We start from the raw sequence: 18,477 nt of genomic DNA, 5'->3' as shown, positions 1-18,477 counted from the left end.
GAGGAAGGGGGAGAACTATGTACACCACCTTGAGCTCCTTTGGCAGGAAAGGTGGGATACAAACGCAGTAAAATAAATAATAGAAACAGCTGCAGATTTTGGGAAGCTCACGGCCGGTTCCACCTGCTTCCTTCAAAGGGGAAGGGGGACGCTTGGTGCCTAGAGGGCAAGTAAGGTTCCTTATGCTCAGGGGACAGTTTGTGCTTGTGTGTGGGTTTTTTGGGTGTAGGAGGAAATTCTTTTGAGTTAAGAGGGGGGCAGGAAGGGGATTCCTCCCTGGATTTTAAGTAGGGCTTGACTCGCTTACCAGAGCCACTCGGAGGTTGCTAAGGTCAGCAAGCATCTTTACCTCATTGTGCAATCTTGGGGATGGGGGTTACTGCGGGATGGACTGCAGAGGCCTGGTGGGGCAGCCAGGGAATGTGGCCAGTGTGTGTGTGTGTGTGTGTTTGCCAGGTGGTGGGAGGAGCGCATTGGCGGTTTCTAAGCAGAGGTCGGACAGCCATCTGCCAGGGCTTCTTTAGCTTCGCTTCCTGCATTGCAGGGGGCTGGACTAATGACCCTTGGGAGGGGGGGTCCCTTTTCCAATTTCACTGTGATTCTATAAATGTCCTGTGATGCCTCTACCACCCTTCTTGTAGCTGCTTTCGACATTTGTATCAAACACCGACAAAGCATTTCCCCTCCGAACTGAACCCCCAGCCCCTACCCCCTTGAGCCCAGAGATCCACACGCCACACAGAGTGACATTAGCAGTCTTGTACTTTAATAACCTGAAATACTGCAAAAGTGTCCTTAATAGAAAATTTATTGCCAGCTCCATCCGCCCCCCGCACCCAACCCAACCTGGCCTGCACCCCTCGCCCCCAATCGTGTCTCCGGCCCCACACCCCATCCCGTTCCCCATTCCAATGGGGCAACTGCAATGGGATTTGGCCAAGGGGCGTTAAGTCAGGCCCATAAGGGGCAGGCGGGAATCACTCCCAAGTCTGTGAGCGGCTTCCCTCCCCAAAAGCCCCCGCCCCAGCCCACCAACCTGGCAGTCCCCCTCCGCAGCCGGTAAATCGTGTCTTTGCACAAAAAAAAAGGTCCCCCCACTCCCAGAGCTGGGGGGGTAAAACCAAGTCCTGATTCCACCCCCGAAAAGGCACATGCTGTGTTAGTAGGCCCCCTTTCTCCCCCCCACCCCAACCCCGCACCCCAAAAGGCTGGCTCCACACACGCGCACACACACACACCCCTTCCAGCAATGCTAGTGCCCCCCCACCCACGTTTCACATCTGCGGGAAATCCATTAGTGAGTGCCCCCTCCCAAAACACGCAAACACACACACCCCTCAAGGTCCAAGTCCAGCCCCCTCCTGCTGGCCCAGGGTCACGCGGCACCGCCGGAAGGAGGCTTGGCGTTGGCGTGGAGCTGGGCCTGGAAGCGGCTGAGCTGCTCTGCGCTGGCCAGGGAGCGTAGGAGGGCGTTCTCCTGCTCCAACAAGGCATTGCGGTCCGACAGCTCCTTGATCTGCTCCCGCAGGATCTCCACCTCCTCCCGCACAGCAAACATCAGGTGGCTTTTCACCAGGTCCTAGAGAGGAGTGGGGCACACACACAGAGAGAGAGAGAGAGAGGCCAGGGACACCGTCAGGCATGTGGAAGCCTCCACGCACAGGATCGTAGCGTTTGTAATGTAGTTCATGCAGCACGTCAACTGTGGAACTCCCTCCCACAGGCTCTGAAAGAAGCCGTTTATCTCCCCAGCGTCTTTTCTAAAATCCTCCCCAGCTTCGGTAACCAACAGTTCTGCAGTATTGCAGCCAATTAATCCCTGAAAGGGGACGCGGGTGGCGCTGTGGGTTAAACCACAGAGCCCAGGACTTGCCAATCAGAAGGTCGGCGATTTGAATCCCTGCGACAGGGTGAGCTCCTGTTGATCGGTTCCTGCTCCTGCCAACCTAGCAGCTCAAAAGCACACCAGTGCAAGTAGATAAATAGGTACCGCTCCGGCGGGAAGGTAAACGGCGTTTCTGTGCGCTGCTCTGGTTCGCCAGAAGCGGCTTAGTCCTGCTGGCCGCATGACCCGGAAGCTGTACGCCGGCTCCCTCGGCCAGGAAAGCGAGATGAGCGCCACAACCACAGAGTCGGCCACGACTGGACCTAATGGTCAGGGGTCCCTTTACCTTTAATCCCTGAAAGATGCCCCCTGCCCACCTCTGCTTTTAAACCTCCAATGAAAGAGAGTCCACTGCCTTCTGAGGTCATAGAACGGTAGAGTTCTACAGTCCCCCCCTAAAGATCATATAGGCCAGGCACGTCCAACTCCCAAGAGCCTGCGATTTCTGAGTTCGTTTTTCAATTCAACCAAAGATCGGCCTGGAAGGCACCCGCGACTGACCAGTAGATCGCGATCGTCAGGTTGGACATGCCTGCTATAGGCCAAAACTCCTGCAACAAAGGAGTCGCAGCCGAAGAGTTGCTGCCTCCACACACACACAACCACAGAAACCCTGTGCCTCAACTGATTCTTAATTCTGATTTTGCGGCCTCCTCCTCCCAGACCAGACTGTCTGGTCCAGCTAGCTCAGCAACACTTGCCCTTCAGGATTTCAGCCCTACCTGAAGCTGCTGAGGATTGAAACAGGGACCCTCCAGCATGTAAAGATCCATGCATTGCCCTCACAGCAACCCTCCCTTTGCAGAGGAGTACCTAGAGGCTGTTAAGAACATAAGAGGCGCCTGCTGCATCACACCAGTGGCCCACCTAGTCCGGCATCCTGTTCTCACAGTGGCCTGCCAGGTTTCCAAATGGGGAGCCCCAAAACAGGATTCAAGCAAACCTCCTGTGGTTTCCAGCCATTGGTATTCAGAAGCATCGCTGCCTCCAACTCAGGAAGTAGGGCGAAGCCATCCTGGCTCACAGCCATCAATAGCCCTCTCCTCCCCCATGGATTTATCCCATCCTCTTTATAGCCATCCAAATTGGCGCCTGTAACTGCCTCCTGTGGCAGGGAGTTCCATAACTTAACTATACGCTTTAATTCCCACCTTATCTATGCAGCGTTCACCGGAAACAGCTGCTGTCCCAAACACTCCCCTGCTAAACCTGGAGTTTTCCTGCCCTCAGAAAATCCGAATGTGACGCCTGCTCCGCTTTTAAAGCACTCCCGCCAGTTTTCCGTGGGTACCATTGTCCGCTGTTTTATTTTTTTACGTGGGCAACTTTGGTGAGGAGCAGCTTCTACGGAAGCAGCAAATAGCACAAAATGAGGAGAAGGGATGGGGAACCCAGGGTTAAAGTCACATCTGAACGTAAGCCGCTCAGGTATGAACAAATAGATTAAATAAAATGCATATTTTGTGGGCCAGTTTGGCTGGACCCTTGCTTTTTTTTTTTCCGAGAAGGAGGGAGGGACGCTCATCTCTTCACTCCCTACGACCCTTTCCTGCCCATGTGTAGAGGGCTTCAGAGGCTGGGCAGAGCTCAGCAGGGCCACAGTCCCAGCCTGGAGCGGGGGCCTGCCACATTTCCCCCACACCTTTGACTCACCATGGCTTGTTCAATCTTGTTGTCTATGGCGATCATGCTGCTGTTGGTTCCGCTGTGAGGAAGAGACGGACAGGTGGATCAAGAGGCAAGACAGACAACGCACACACACACACACACACACACACTCTTTAGCCAGTCTCCACCACTTCAGTTCTCACAAGGCTTTCCTACTTGTAGAATTGTAGAGTTGGAAGATATGCCCCAGGGTCATCTAGTCCAACCCCCTGCAAAGCAGGAACTACAGTGGTACCTCGGGTTACATACGCTTCAGGTTACATACGCTTCAGGTTACACACTCCACTAAGCCAGAAATAGTGCTTCAGGTTAAGAACTTTGGTTAAGGATAAGAACATAAATTGTGCTCTGGCGGTGTGGCAGCAGCCGGAGGCCCCATTAGCTAAAGCGGTGCTTCAGGTTAAGAACAGTTTCAGGTTAAGTACAGACCTCCGGACTGAATTAAGTACTTAACCCGAGGTACCACTGTACAGCTGAAGACCACACTAGAAAATTCTTCCTAATGTTTCTTTGGAATCCCCTTTCTTGCAACTTCAATCAATTGGTTCGCGTCTTTCCCTCTGGGGCAGCAGAAAGCAAGCTTGCTCCCTCTTCCATGTGGGAGCCCTTTAAATATTTGGTCCTCACATTCCCTCTCAGTCTCTTCCTTCCCAAGCTAAACATACCCAACTCCCTCAACCATTCCTCGTTAAGGGTTGGTTTCCAGACGCTTGATCACCTTGGTCTTTATCCTCTGCACACCTTCCCGCTTGTCAATATCCCTCTTAAATTGTGGCGTCCAGAACTGGACACAGGACTCTAGGTGGGGTCGATCTGGACACCAGACTCCAGTGGAATTGTGTTAGCTATTTTTGCTGCTGCATCGCATGCTCAGCTCCCTTTGAGTTCGCCTCTCTCCTTTGCAACACAGGGACGGCATAAAAACTATACTTCCAAAGCGCATTTCCCCCCTCAAAGTATTCTGGGCGCTGTAGAATTGTGGAATCATAGAACAGCAGAATTGGAAGGCGCCGAAAGCAATGCAGGAATCGCTAGGGATTGTAACTGGGGGTGGGGGGATAACCTTACAGTGTCCAAAATTCTTGCTGGGTGGGGGACTGCGCTTCCAGTGAGATTGAATGGTATTGTCACACAGCCACAAATATCTCTTAAACAAGACCTTGCTAGGCGCCATCCCCAGACAACAACACCTAATTCTTTACCCCCAAAAAACACATGCCTTGTGATGCTTGTAATAATTAAGTGGTAACGAGAACGAGACTTGAAGCGAGACCAGCGCACCTTTCACCTGCCAGTGAGGACAACTGCACCTGGGGGACGGGTGGAGGAGGGTTAGCAGGGAAAGGCTTCTGTCTTGGGAGGCTGTGTGTCTCCAGACCCATTTGAGCCCTACCAGTTTAGTCGTGACATGCTGCAAAATAAGCACCCTAATTCTGGGCACACCCGGGTGGGTTTGAGGGGTTGTTTTTCTGATTGAGGGATTGCCCTTCTTCCCCCAAGGAGCCCAGGGCAGCAAAACAGATGCACCTTTTCTTAATAATAAAAAAGCAAAAAAAAGTTTCTAAAACAGATTTAAACTTTCCCAAAGAAACTAATACAATAAGAGATATTTGAAAGCAGTTGCTTTTCTCTGCAGAGGAACCCTTGCCTTAACGCTCCCAGCTTGGACCGCTTTGCTCTCCTGAAATGTCAGCCCAGGGTTTCCTGGCAGGACTAGACCAAGCTCCCCATCAACACAGGGCTCCACTTGCACCCGTGGCCAGTCAAGGGCTCCAGGGAGCTCCCTTGCCTTTCCCCTACTCCAGAGGTGACTAACATGGAGCTCTACCACCATGATCCCTGGCTATCGGGCAGCTGGGAACTGGGAGTCCAAAAATGGCGGGAGATTCCCAGGTTCCCCATACCTGTTGCTAATCGAACACTCCTCTTGGCACACACAACAAGCTCGTCTGCATTTTTCCACTCAGATCCTTGCACCTGAGAGCTCCCCCATCCCTCCTCTATCCTCCCAGGAACCCTGCAAGGTAGACCAGGGAGAGAGATTGCTCCAAGGCCATGCAGTAAACAGGTTTGCGGCGGAACAGGGTTTTGAGGTTCTCCCTGACCCACCCACAGTTGTCCTCTGATGCCCTTGACCCCACACTCCCTCCTTAGCCTCAATACCCCTGCCCAACCATTAATGCCCCCCCCAAAACACCCCCATGCTTGCCTCAAACTCCCACCCCTGAAATCTGCCCCCTCTACTACCTGTGGAGGACAAGCAGGAGGGAGACGAGGGTCTTGTCCACCTCTTTCTTCCGTCCGTTCAGCTTCCTGCGTCCCTTGGGGGTCTCTCTTGGCTTCGCAGGGGACAGGTCCCTGGAGTGGGCCGGGGAGGTGCAGCCCCGCTGCCGGGGGCGCCGGGGGTCCCTCGAATCGGGGAGCATGCAGCACCTGCAGCCCTGGGGCTCCTGCTGCACCTCAAAGGCGCTCACCCTGGACTTGACAGACACCCCCAGGGAGTCCAGCGCCATAACGGCTCCCTCCTCGGGTCTTCCGGGTGCTGGCGGTCGGGGAAGGTCCTGCACTTCTGGGCCGCCAGAGTCCTCAGGCGCCCTTTGACCCCTGGCCCAGATCCCTCCTCGCTAAGGTCCTCTTCCGCTCCCAGATCCTGCACAAGCTGGTGGTGGTCTTCTGTCTAGAAGCGCTGCGGCAGGAACCCAGGAGTCCTGGGCGGAGTGAGGGGGCTGGGTGGTGGCTGCAGCAGGAGGCGCTGAACCGCTGGGATGGGCTCCCTGGGCAGCGATGCCCAGCGGTGCTCCCTGGCCGGGCATAAATAGCCATCTCTGTGCCTGGCGCTCGGGCCCCCTCTCATTCACTCCCATTGGCCAAGGCCATGTGGCTGTGTGTGTGTGTGTGTGTTTATTCCTTTATTTCTCCTCCCCACGCCCCATCAATGACAGCCAGGGACATCAGCTGCACCATTCTCCACTCTCCCCCCTTTCCGCAAACCCACACACAGAGGACTTGTGCCTTGAGGAGCGCCCTCAAATCAGATGGCCCCCCACCCACCCTGGAAGGGGAACAGCAAGATCAATGCTGTTTGCTTTGCCCCCCCCCCAAAAGTCCACCTTCCCTTCACCCTTGCCTTGTTCTTGGCTGTGATGCAGCAGGGAGGGTGGACTCACAAAGGGGCCTTTATAAACCTGCCACCCTCTGTTTATGCCAATCCGGTCCGGGGGGGGGGGAATGCCAGGGGGTGTGGGGACGTCGCCATGGAAACTGGGACCGGAGCCCAAAGGCATTACATAACGCAGCACCAGGCGCTCCTCAGCGGGGGGCGGGGCGGGGGGAGCTCCGGAGTCCAGCCCAGCCTTGGAGGGGGGGGGGAGGAAAGAAGGAAGGTGTGTGTGTGTGTGTATGTGCAGACACACACATACATGTGTGCATAGGGACTTCGGGGCTACTTGCGGTGAAGGGGAGAGAAAAAATGGGACCCAGGATTGTCCGTAGGGCGCTTGCGGCGGTGGCTTTGTGCTGGGAAATCCTGCGATGCGGAGAGGTTGGACTAGATTGCAGTGAGGGGTCCCTTCTAATTCTATGACCTCAGGAGGCAATGGACTCTCCTTCGTTGGAGGTTTGTAAAGCGGAGGCCGCACGGCCACCTGCCAGGGCTTCTTACAATAATAATAATAAAATTTTATTTATATTCCGCCCTCCCCAGCCGAAGCTGGGCTCAGAGCGGCTAACAACAGTAAAATGATACAACATTCTAAAATCATTTCATTACAAAATCAGTTCAAACTCTTTAGCTGCAATTCCTGCTTTTTGGTGGGGTTGGACTAGATAACCCTGCGGTGTCCCTTCCAACGCTACAGTTCTTGGATTCTGAGACCAGACGTCAGACACAGAGACTTGGGTTCCCCTTCCCCAAGCCTGCTCAAAGAGGAAGCCTACTGACCCTCCCTTGCGAGGCAAGGGCAGGGTGACCTTGGCCTCCCTCCTACCTCCTTCCCTCCCCTCCCACCGGCCGATCGTGGGAGTCCAAAGGCAGGCCTGCAGTGCTTTCCCACCCACGCCACCCTCGCTGGGGCAAGGAGGTAGCCAGCTGCGCCCTCCGGGTGTACAAGTGGGGTGTGGGGTGGAGCAGGCAGAGAGGGCACTGCCTGCCCCCCAAACTCTGCCGCTCCCTTTGCTTTGGAGATTTGCCCAAATCTAATTAACACCCCCCCAAAAAAAAACGTTCTAGCTCGGTTAAGCTTTAAAACAGGAATAAACATGTACAGAGTCTGAAATAAAGCACAGGGGAATGGGGAGGAAGTTGGGTGTTCCACTGCGGCTGCCCCGAGTCTTGGGGATGAGGCAGACCAGAAGCTGTTAGAAAGAGCTGTCTGAGGGTCAAAGCCGTTTGACAGCAGAACGGACCCCTCAGGGGGTGGCAGACGCACCTTCCTTGGAGGTTTTTTAGCAGAGGTTGGATGCTTATCTGTTAGGGCTCCTTTCACTGCGATTCCTGAATTGCCAGGGGTTGGGCTGGATGTCCTTTAGGGTCCCTTCCAGCTCTGCTATTCTGTGGTTCTGCTGCAAATGGTGCTTCTTTCTTCTGCAGGGTGGGTGCCTGCTCTTGAGCTGTGGGGTCTGCCCTCTTTTCATGGACCCTATGGCTCAGGGGTAGGGCAACCTAAGGCCTGTGGGCTGGATGCGGCCCTATCGCCTTCTCAATCCAGCCCACAGACGGTCTGGGAATCAGTGTGTTTTTACATGAATAGAATGTGCCCTTTTATTTAAAACGCACCTCTGGGTGATTTGTGGCATCTGCCTGGTGTTTTTACATGAGTAGAATGTGTGCTTTTATTTAAAATGCATCTCTGGGTTATTTGTGGGGCATAGGAATTCGTTCTTTTTTTTTCTCTTCAAAATATAGTCCGGCCCCCCACACGGTCTGAGGGACCACGGCTGAAAAAGGTTGCTGACCCCTGCTGAGTCTAACTTGAGGAAGGCCTCCTTCCCCAAAAAACCTGCCCCGGTAACCGTGTTGGGAGCGCAGCCCAAGATCTCTGTTGAAGTCCAAAGCTTTGGTGGGGTTTCATTCTCCCCTAAATCACCGCTCTCTGCAAAAGCCTGGCGGATGCCGTGCCTACCGGGTGCTTTGCCAACCTACCGCCCTCCAGCTGGCTGGCGGCTGAGGGAAGTTGCAGCCCTAGATATCCCGAGGGCGTTGAGTTTGGCGAACCCCTGGCAAAAACGGAGAGAGGGGGTGCCCAGCAACCCATGGGTTAACCCCAGACCTGGGCACCGTTTGGGGTGGGGTGGGGGTCAGCGGGGCATGAACCTGTGTGATCACAAGAACCCGTCTTGCAGGTTTCGGAAGTGACAGGGAGAAGGAACCTCCTTGGCCCAGGGGCACGTTCGCACCAGCTGGGCAGGAAGGAACAGGGGCCTGCTCCGATTTGCACCCGCTCCTTCCTGGACGCCTCACATGCGCCTCAGCCCAGGCCTCCTCCTCCTTCTCCTCCTCACCAGGTCCTTGGACCCTCCTCCTCCACCTTCTCCCAACACCTCAAAAGGATTTATTCCTTATTCCTGTCTCTTCCTCTCCTGCTGGGTTGTAGCAACTGTGCCAACTTCCCCCACATTTCGGGGCTGTCCTGCAGAAGGGGGCATCCCGCTCTGAATGCCACGCTGCCCCTAACTCCACCCTCTGGCTGCCCTCCAGCACCCCCTCTCCACGGAGTCCTCCCGCACCCCTCCAAGGTAGCCCTTGCATAAACAGGGCTAAGAATAGCAGAGCCAAATCCGGGGAGGAATGTGGTGGGTGCTGGCTGAAACCAGCCTCCTCCTCCTCCTCCTCCTCGCTGTGGCTTTGGCCCAGCCTCTCCCACCGCCGGGAGGGAGAGAAGTGCGGGCACCATGCAGGGCAATCTGCACTTGCTTCCGCAGCTCAGGCTCTCGGTTTGCAAGGTGTTAAAAGGCAAACACCTCTCCCCTCCGCTGGAGATGCTGTAGGTATGCGGTGGTGGTGGGGAAGCCACAGGCCGTCAGTGTGAAAATAAGCATGCGCCTGTATTCAGGCTTTTGCCCATGTGGGACCTGAACAGCCAGCCTGCTTGCAGGAGCAGGGAGGAGGCTGCAGATGGGTCTGTGCGGTTGAAAGTGGCAGGGACCCAGATTCAAATCCCCACACAGACACAGCCTCCTGGTCTGTCCTGTCTGTCTGGTTCATATCTTTAAAGCACCACGGTGCGGCTTTAAACAGGCAGTTCCCAGAGTTCCCTGGGAAGGGAGACTGACTTTTAAACCACCCTGGGGAAGGTCTCAGCACCCTTAACAAATCCCAGAATCTGTTTTTGTGGGGAGGGGGTAAGGGGGCATCACAGCACTTTAAACGTTTGGTGCAAACGTGGCCCAACTCGCCTTGGAGAGTTGCTGTGGAGATAAACAGAGGGCGGTGTGGGAAGAATCTGCCCTGGCGTCCTTTGCGGGAAAGAGGGTTTTTAAATCTACCCCCCAAAAAGTTTTTGATTAAGTTCCACTGAAATGAGGCTGCATTTCAATGTTTTAATTGTTGTATTTTAATTTTGTTTTTTTTAAGCTGTATTCTAATCAATTGTTTTTATATTTGGTGTTAGCCATTCTGAGCCCGGTCCTGGCTGGGGAGGGCAGGGTATAAATAAAATTTATTATTATTATTATTAAATGTACCTTGAAAATACACACACACACACATGCTAGCTAGCCAGCCAGGGTGTTTATGCTCAGCTTCCAGTCAGGAAAAGCCATGCTTCTGAACTGGGAGCCACAAGAAGAAGAGAGTGGCTCTTGTGTTCAAATCCCACTTGTGGGTTTTCTTCAGGGGCATCTGGTTGGCTGCTGTGGGAACAGGACGCTGGGCGAGGTGGGCTATCGGCCTGATTCTGCAGGGCTTTTCTTATGTGCCTGTGTGGGAGCCAGGGGACAGAGGGCTTGGGGGTCCTGCTCAGGAGGAGACTTTGGACTGACTTGCCCCCCTGCCCCTGGGTGTGAGGGCTCGTTGCTTTGCTCTTGCCCCCCACCCCCACGGGGCAACCCTTGGCTCCCCATGTGGGATCAATGCATCAGTGCACGGCTGCTATTTCTTCCGGGCCAATGCTCTCATCCCCGTTTGGAGACATCTCCTCCCTTCTGGGAGGGAGGGAGGAGGAAATGCACAGCATTTTCTGCCCGCCCTGCCCTCCCAGGCCTGCTTCTGGTCCCTGGACTGCCTGCTGCGGCTGCAAGCCCACCTGCTACATTTTTAAAAATAAATAAAAATGCCATGCATGCTTGGATGTGTGCAGAAGGAGGGACGGCCGTGGCACGTGGTTCTGGGGTGCCAGCATGAGCCAGAGAGCATGGGGGCCCCAGCCATGGCAATGGGAGGCTTTCCATGGCCTTTGGCCAGCCTGCCAAATGATGCGGTTGGGGGGCAACAAGGGCAGAGGTGTTCCCCCCACCTCGGCTTGGAGAGGAGACGGCGTTTGGCAGCAGAGTGGAACTGGGCAGAGCTGGCAGAGGGTCATGGAGGGTCACACTTGAAATAGATCCGTCCGTGCCCACTGCAGGGGCTGGCAAACTCCCAGGGCCGAGACGGAAATAGCCCAGCGGCAGGGAAGTGCGGAGAATCTCACCTGCCTGGGAGAGCAGAAGGCCTGGAACCCACCCAGGTTCCCTTTTTTGTAAAACGAAGGGACCCCGGCGGTTGCCCAGGCCTGCCCCCTGCAATGCAGGAATCGCAGCCAGAAAATGACTGGCAGGTGGCCACCTGACCTCAGTTTTCAAGGTTTCACCTCCCCACGTTTCAAAGCACGTTCCTAGTCCTCAGCGCCCGTGGAAACACCCCTTTGAGCCGCCCCTGAATTTCCGCTGCAGGGTGCACCGCAGCTTCCCCTCCCTCCGAGACGCCTGTCCCGAAGCCTCCGCAGGCGGCCTGTCGCGGAGCAAATGAATATTGCAACGACGCAACCAGATACAGATGTGGCTGCTTCGTACAAATTGTTCCGCTCACAGCGGGAGGCTGCTGGAGGGAGGAGGGAGAGCGTGGAGTCCTAACCGCCCCCCCATTTCCTTCCTCTTGCCCAAGTCTGAACACTTTCTCCCCGCCCCCCCCCCCCGGCCAAGACAGCTATGACCAAGGAACCCAGGCAAGCTTTGCCAAGGCTCGGCCCGGTCACATAGGCTGTGGTGCCTCTGAGCATATGCGGAGTGCAGCTCCCTCCCTCCCCCACCCTGGAGGGGAAAAGGCCTTTGGCCCCTCAGTCTCCACCCTCTCAGAAATTAAGAAATTAGGCCATTATCCATTGGTGGAGCTACTCCTTGCTCAGCCTTCCCTTGAGTTCTTGGGGGGGCATTACCTTTCCTATGAACCTGCCAGCACCCCCTTCACCCCCACATGTCAACACACATCCAGAGAAAGACAAGGGGGGGTGAGAAGAGGGGCTGTTATTTGCACAATGCCCCCATACCTCCCAGACTGGGCCAATCAGCCTTTAAAGTTGTTCCACTTTTCAAATAAAAAAACAGTGTTTTGATGGTGTAACCCACCCTGGGACCTTAGGGTGAAGGCAATAAATTAATATTAATAATAATTCGCCTTGGATGTGATTCCTGCATCACTTGGGGGGTGGACTAGATGACTCTAGGGCCCAACTCTGCAGTTCTGTGGTTTTTAGAATTCCCCCCTCCACACACACACACACACACACAGACAAAACCCGGGCGTCCCACCCCATGCCTCACCTGTCGTCGTCGCTGTCCTGGGCGCCCCCCATGCCAAACATGGACCGCGCCAGGCTGAAGCGGCCAGCGCCAAAGGGGTCGGAGGTCCTGCGGCAGGGGCTGGCATCTCGGAAGAGCGGGGGAGCCGGGGAGGATGGGCGAGAGCGGGACTCTCTGGGCAAGACCTGTGAGGCAGGGAGAGTGGGGAGGGAGAGAGAGAATGTGAGCTTGACCCACAGCTGCTGCCCCCAACCCACCCCACCTCTAGCAGGCACCAGAGCTGGAAGGCCTTCCGCTGGCCTGCAGACTTGGGGAAAGCCAACACCCCCCTCCCCGAGCCTGGTGGTTAAGTGAGTGGTGAGAGACCCACACCCCTCCCCACGGCTGCGGAGGGTCACTGGGGGTTTATTCCAATGAGCGTCAGGGCGGATGAGGCAGAAAACAAGAGGCCCTGTGTGCCCTGGCTGGAAGGAACAGAGAGGGATTTCTAGGAAGAGAGGAAGGAGGCTGGTAGAGGGGCAGGGGGTGGAGTGAAGAGGATGGTGTGGGGAGAAGAGGCCCTCCTGCCCCTCGGCCTGCGCGTTCCTGGGGACCTTGCTCCAGAAGGACCCAGGCGTCCGGCTCCTATCTTCCTGCTCAGCCCTCAACAAAATAAATCCACGGCTCGTTGTTCTGACGGGGGTGGGAAAGGTGGGACTGGCTTGCGGACCCCCAAGTCCTGCTTGGCTGGATAGGATCCGGCTGCCAAAGTCTGGTCACCCACTCCCACCCATCACACCCCCAGAACAGACCAATGGGGCCACCCAGGCCCCGCCAAGAGATTCTCCCATCATGCACCTCGGTCACGAAAGGGCAGCTATATCCAGAGGCTGGAGAACCAGGATAGAGAGGACCTGTGGCCGAAGTGCTGTGGGGAGGAGATTCTACGACCTGGGATGAAATCCTTGCTGAGCCACAGAAGCGCTGTGGGGTGCCAGTCTTGCCCAGGCCCCCGTTCCTCCACCCCTGATTTGTGGAACTGAAAGGTTTTTAGCGCTGCCAGCCAGGAAGGTGAAAGGAAGAGAGAACTGGTACATGCAATGTATAATTTCAAGAAGCGAGGAGTTCCGCAGGGCAAAGAAAACACACATACACACAGAGCGAGCACCCTGTAAGGTCCAGGTGAGCTTGGGGGCTTTCCCAGGCCTAAATCCATCCTCTTTAGGCTCAGCTGAAATTGACTGTGTCCCCAATTGGCCCCAGCGTATGGAGACACACACAAACTCAGGAGCCTCGTCCTCCCCGCACCCACAATGCCCACCACAGCTGGCCAACGCCTCTCACCTTGCGCCGCTCCTCTGTCCCCCTTGGGAGGAGCTGGGCGACGCTCTTGGGCAGCAGGTGCTCCTCCACCATCAAGGATGGGATGGTGCCGGGCAAGGGGCCCGCTTCGCCAGCTTCCCTGCCGCCTTCGCCGGGAGCTGGCGGGCGGGTCTCCAGAGCCACCAGGGGGCTGCGGGGTGCCACGGGGCTGGGGGGAGTCCTGATGGGGCGGATGAGCACGGGCAAGCCTCCTCCCAGCGAGCGGGCCTGGTGGCCAGAGTGCCCGGGCGAGGGGAGCACCAGCTGCGACTGCAGGTAGCCCCCTCGGCGCTGGGGCTGGGGGCTGAAGGGGCTGGGGGGCCTGGCCAGGAGCCCGGCCACCTCCAGCCGGGAGTCCAGGGACTGGGGGTGCCTCCCCGACTCCGCCAGGCGCCCCGTCAGGTGGTAGTCCGCCTCCTGCTCGTAGAAGTCCCGGCAAGTCCAGCGGCCCCTCTTGTAGGGCTCTCCCGAACCTTGGTCCAGCTTCACCACCCGGAAGCGGGAGGCGGCCCCCCCAGCCGGGCCCTGGAAGGCTGGGGCCACCCCTGGGGAGCCCAAGGCCGAGGGCCCGTTCTTGGGCACAGAGGCTCCACCGTCGTCCTCGAGGGGGTCGGCTTCCTCACCGCCCCGGGACACCTTGGGGCTGGAGGGGCCCTTGGCCTCCCCTCCTGGGGACGAGCCCCCCTCCTTCTGCTGCTCGTAATCCGAGGTGACGCTGGTGATCTGGAAGCCGCTCTTCTTCTTCCCGCCGCTCATGGTCCCGAGGAAAGCGGGCGCGGAGGGCAGAGGAGCAGCGCAGCTTCTCCAGGTCAAGCAGCCAGCCTTGCCGTCGTCGGGGTGGTCAGTACCAGCCCAGGGCCATGGCCAGGCCAGACTCACCGACGACGCCAGGGGGGTCGAGTCTCGGGGGCACCACCAGGCAGAAGGCACGGGGGCCAAGCCAGGCGCATGCCAGCATCCGGCGCGGCTGGGCGTGGGGTGGCCCGCCGGGGCCTAAGGACGAGCGCTTGCAGCCGCTGGGCGATCCCGCATGGTTGCTGGCGGGGCTCCCGGCTCCCTCCTGGGGGGCTAGGGGGCCAGGGCGCTGCTCAGGCGCTGGCGCATCCTGGCGGTCTTCCAGGGGTGCCCGCAAGGGCCCGGGGCGCGTTAGGGGCCACTTCTGCAGGAACGGAGAGCCTGCTGCGCGGAGGAGCAAAGTTGCCCGGCGTTTGCCCCCCCCCGGGCTCCTTGCTTTTTGCGGGTGGGTGGGCAGCCCTCCCCGATCGCAGAGGCGGCGGCGGCGGCGGCTCCCCGTCTGCCTAGCGTGCCCAGCCTCCCTCGCCCGCCTGCCTGCCTGCCTTCCTCTCCGCCTGTTGACAAGCCCCAGCACCAGGAAGTCCGGCCCCCTCCCAACCAGCTGACTGCCTGCACACGCCCCCCCCCGCCCCACAATAGCTGGGGGCCGGCCAAGAGCTGCCTTAACCCCTCCGCCGCCGGATCCTCCCCCCCCCCAACTCCTCCTTGGGTGCCCCGCGCTGCGCTCGGATGGATGGCTGCGCTGGGGGCGGATTCGCGGGGCGCGCTCGGGAGCTTTCGGAGGGGTCTCCCTCCTGGGCGGACCTCCCCAGCTCCAGGGGCGGCGGACTACAACTCCCATCCGCCCCCAGACAGCGCTGGCTGGGGGTTGATGGGGGTTGTAGTCCGGCGCACCTGGATCGGGCGAGGCGAGGCGGATGCGCAATAGGTCCTCTCCCTTGCGCACGGACGGGGCTTACCCAGGCGGGTTTAACACTCGGGCGTCGCCCAGAAAGGGCGAAAAAGGGGGGGGTGTCGGACTTTGAAACGGGGCGTTGGACTAGCTAGGCCTTTGGGCTGATCCTCTGCGGCTGTTAGGCTCGCTGACTGGTGAACATGTGCAGAGTGCTGGGGTTTTTTTGGGTACCCCTCCCCAGTGAATCGTCACGACAATGGCTCATACCTTTGGGCTTCCACGGGGGCTTCCTCCAGCATCGCTTTTTGTGGGTGGGTGGGCAACATTCAATTTTATTTTTTAACAGTTATCTGTACAACTGCTTAAGCTATTCTTGTATACGTAACTGTTTTATATCTACATAGGTCTATATAGGTGTATAGATACTACTGTCAGTCGTTCTGGAATGCCCCATGGAGAGCAATCCATGAATGAAATAAACAAAGGAGCCACCACGGAAGAGGAGCCTTTTCCGCTGGCCTTTCCCCAAGAGATATTGTGGCGCAGCAGCTAGAACCTGGGAGAGACAAGGGTTCAAATTCTCCGCTGGGTAGCCAGGAAACCCTCTAGGTGTGACCCTGGGAGCCAATCACTGCCTCTCAGCAGGGCTGTTGTGGGATGAGGAAAAGGGGAAGACCCACTTTGAGCTCTTTTTTTGGGGGGGGGAGGAGATAGAAATGCAATAAATAAGTGAGCCGTTCTCACAGTTGGAGCCAGTAAGTGCACAGATTTCCCAGTAAGTGCCTCATTTCTAAAATGCTGGGGTAGGGGCCTGACCTGGAAGGGTCCTGCTGATTCCCAGAAGCGTGTTGTCTCATCAGTGATGGAAAGGCACTTTGCACATGCTCCAGGACAGTATCTTCTTTGTTATTCCTGCATTGCAGGGGGTTGGGCTAGATGGCCTTGGGGTCCCTTCCTGCCCTACAATTCTGTGATTCTACGAGTTCCAGTGCTGAGCTTTCCCTGCGCTAGCCTAAGGGCTGTGGTTGACCCAAGCACTCTGTTGCTCCGCCTTCAGCACAACTTGTGCGTTATGGAGAGACTGGCCCAGGGAAAGGCATAGGGAAACCACCCTGGATTATTATTTTTTTTTTTTAAAAAAAAAATCTTTGGCTCAAGGGAACACGTGAATAAAGCAAGAGAGTCTTCACTGTGCCTCTGAGCATACACGGAGTGCCTCTTCCTCCATTCCGAATAACCAGATCCTGTGGAGAGCTGGGACAAACCGCCAGGGCATCCATCATGTCCCCAAGACTAGGAGACGAAGCAAACGCACCGAGCTTTTGAACCTCCAACGGACCAGCAAGTCTGCAAAGTGCAAGGCTGGCAGTGGGGCACGTCCAGAGACCCTCCCCAAAGTCTGTGGGTTGGAGAGGAGCACTGCACATTGATGGAGCCTCCCTTTGTCTCCTTCCCTTGCAGGCTTGGGGGGGGGGGGGGACAGACACATTTGCGTGGCCTCTCTGAGAAAGAAACGCTGGTTTGAGACTGGCCCTGACCTCAGGTGCCCCCACCAGGACTGGGCTCTGGGGAGTTTTAGACTGCCTCAAACAGCCCTGCTGCATCTGGAGGGCGCCAGCTTCATAGAATCGGGGCTCCCTGTTTGGGGCTCTACAAAACCCACCCCCTCCCTGATCCCTTTCTAGGCCACCTGGCAGGCCTTTTGTGGGGCCGATTCTTCCCTCGGCCCCATTGCCAGCCCTGCAAGGCATCCTTCAGCCTGGACTTGGAGGCCTTAGGCTTGATGAGGGACCAGCTCAGCTCTGCAAGACCTGAATGGACCCTCGACCTCGGGGGACCCCCTAGCTCAGAGATGGAGTGGGGCTGGAGAGTCCCCCACCCCAACCCGCAAAACTCCTGGCAAAGGAAAGTGAGCTTGGGAGGTGCTGGGAGGCTAATCCGTAACAACCCGGAGAAAGTAACGCGATTAAAGGCTCAGGGGGGATCGGAAACGGGGGATTATCTCCCTGGGAACAGGACCTGCCACCTGATAGGGGGTAGGGGGGGCAAGCGCCATTCTGCGGGGGACGGGGAGGAGATGAGAGGTTCCCACGTAGAGAGACTGGAGCGAGCAGGAGAACAGTCGTCCGCCCCCAAGACACACCCTAGATCTTGGAATTGAGACTGCGAAGGGCACCGTGGGGTGTAGGGTAAGAAGCAGCGCACCCCCCTGGAGAAATCTGCCCCCCTAGGAAGGGCTCTTGAGCAATAGGCAGCCTTCTTCATCCAACCCGGCGCTTTCCAGATGTTTTGGACTACAACTCCCATCAGCCCCCCAGCATCACCACCTGAGACACGATGCTATAGGTCCTGGGAGATAGGGCGCTGCTGCCACCTGGCGGAAGAGCGCCGCCATTGTCAAAGCGGGCGGCCGGGCCGGACGTGGCTGCAGGTGCTCGAGCGGCCAGCAGGTGGAAGCAGCGCCGCTTTGCGAAGGGACGGGGCGCTCTCCCCTCGGCCAGTGCTGATTGCTGCGGAGTGGACCCGGGTGCAGGATCAGGCAAGGAACAAGCCGTCTAGGGGGGCCTTGCTTCGCTTTCTGGAAAGGGAGGCGCATGGGCGAGTCTTAGCTGCAGGCCTACGCACGAAGAGGGAGAGGCACTCTGTACATGCTCAGCGGAATCGTTTAGCGAGGTGCTCAGAAACAGGTTCTGGGGTAAGAATTTCTGGGTCTGCAAGGCAGTCGTCTCCTCCACCTATTCAATTATTTGCGCCCGCCTTTTTCAGACACTTTGCCTGTCCCTGTTAAATCCGCAGACACCCAACTATAAATCCAGGTCAGACTCGGCTTGGCCCCCACCTTTTTTTTTGCAAAGACTTTCCGGGTCAGCGCGTTCACAAGACCAGAGTGGCACGTGCAGATTTCTGGGGGAAGGCCGAACCTTCTTCAAATAAATCCTTGTCCCAGGCTAAGAGCCTCAGCAGAATAGATGGACAGCCCCGCTCCGGGATAACGGCCTCTAGAAAGCCCCATTTCGACCGTGCAGAGTCTGAATGGCTGTGGAAAGCAAGGGGAAGGGTAGGGTGCCTGCTTGGCATGCAGAAAGCTCAGCCCCTGGCGGTTCGATCTCCAGGATGGGCTGCGAGAGGCTTTTCCTGCCTGAAACCCGAAGAGAGCTGCCGCTGCCGCTCAGTGTAGACA

The 18,477-nt window shown here is 57.1% G+C and overlaps 1 protein-coding gene across 1 annotated transcript; it reads right to left on the bottom strand.

Annotated features, from left to right (window-relative positions):
• Positions 1–744: 744 nt before the first annotated feature.
• TSC22D4 (TSC22 domain family member 4) lies at positions 745–14,986 on the bottom strand. Its single transcript, XM_083581084.1, has 4 exons — positions 13,589–14,986; positions 12,287–12,450; positions 3,539–3,590; positions 745–1,579 (listed from the first exon to the last, which is right to left on the bottom strand). Exons 1-4 carry the CDS (start codon positions 14,360–14,362, stop codon positions 1,376–1,378), a joined length of 1,194 nt encoding a protein of 397 aa, XP_083437210.1. The 5' UTR covers positions 14,363–14,986; the 3' UTR covers positions 745–1,375.
• Between the last annotated feature and the right edge of the window lie 3,491 nt (positions 14,987–18,477).

The sequence above is a fragment of the Podarcis filfolensis genome (assembly GCF_964270895.1).
Source record: "Podarcis filfolensis genome assembly, chromosome: 13".
NCBI lineage: Eukaryota > Metazoa > Chordata > Lepidosauria > Squamata > Lacertidae > Podarcis > Podarcis filfolensis.
The sequence above is the reverse complement of the archived record's forward strand: the minus strand, read 5'-3'. Positions and strand labels throughout refer to the sequence as shown.

Coding starts and splice junctions, on each gene's coding strand:
- TSC22D4 (XM_083581084.1), bottom strand. CDS start 14,362: ATGAGCGGCGGGAAGAAGAAGAGCGGCTTCCAGATCACCAGCGTCACC. Junction 12,451..13,588: donor GGACAGAGGAGCGGCGCAAG/GTGAGAGGCGTT, acceptor CCTGCCTCACAG/GTCTTGCCCAGAGAGTCCCG. Junction 1,580..3,538: donor ACAAGATTGAACAAGCCATG/GTGAGTCAAAGG, acceptor ACTCCTCTCTAG/GACCTGGTGAAAAGCCACCT.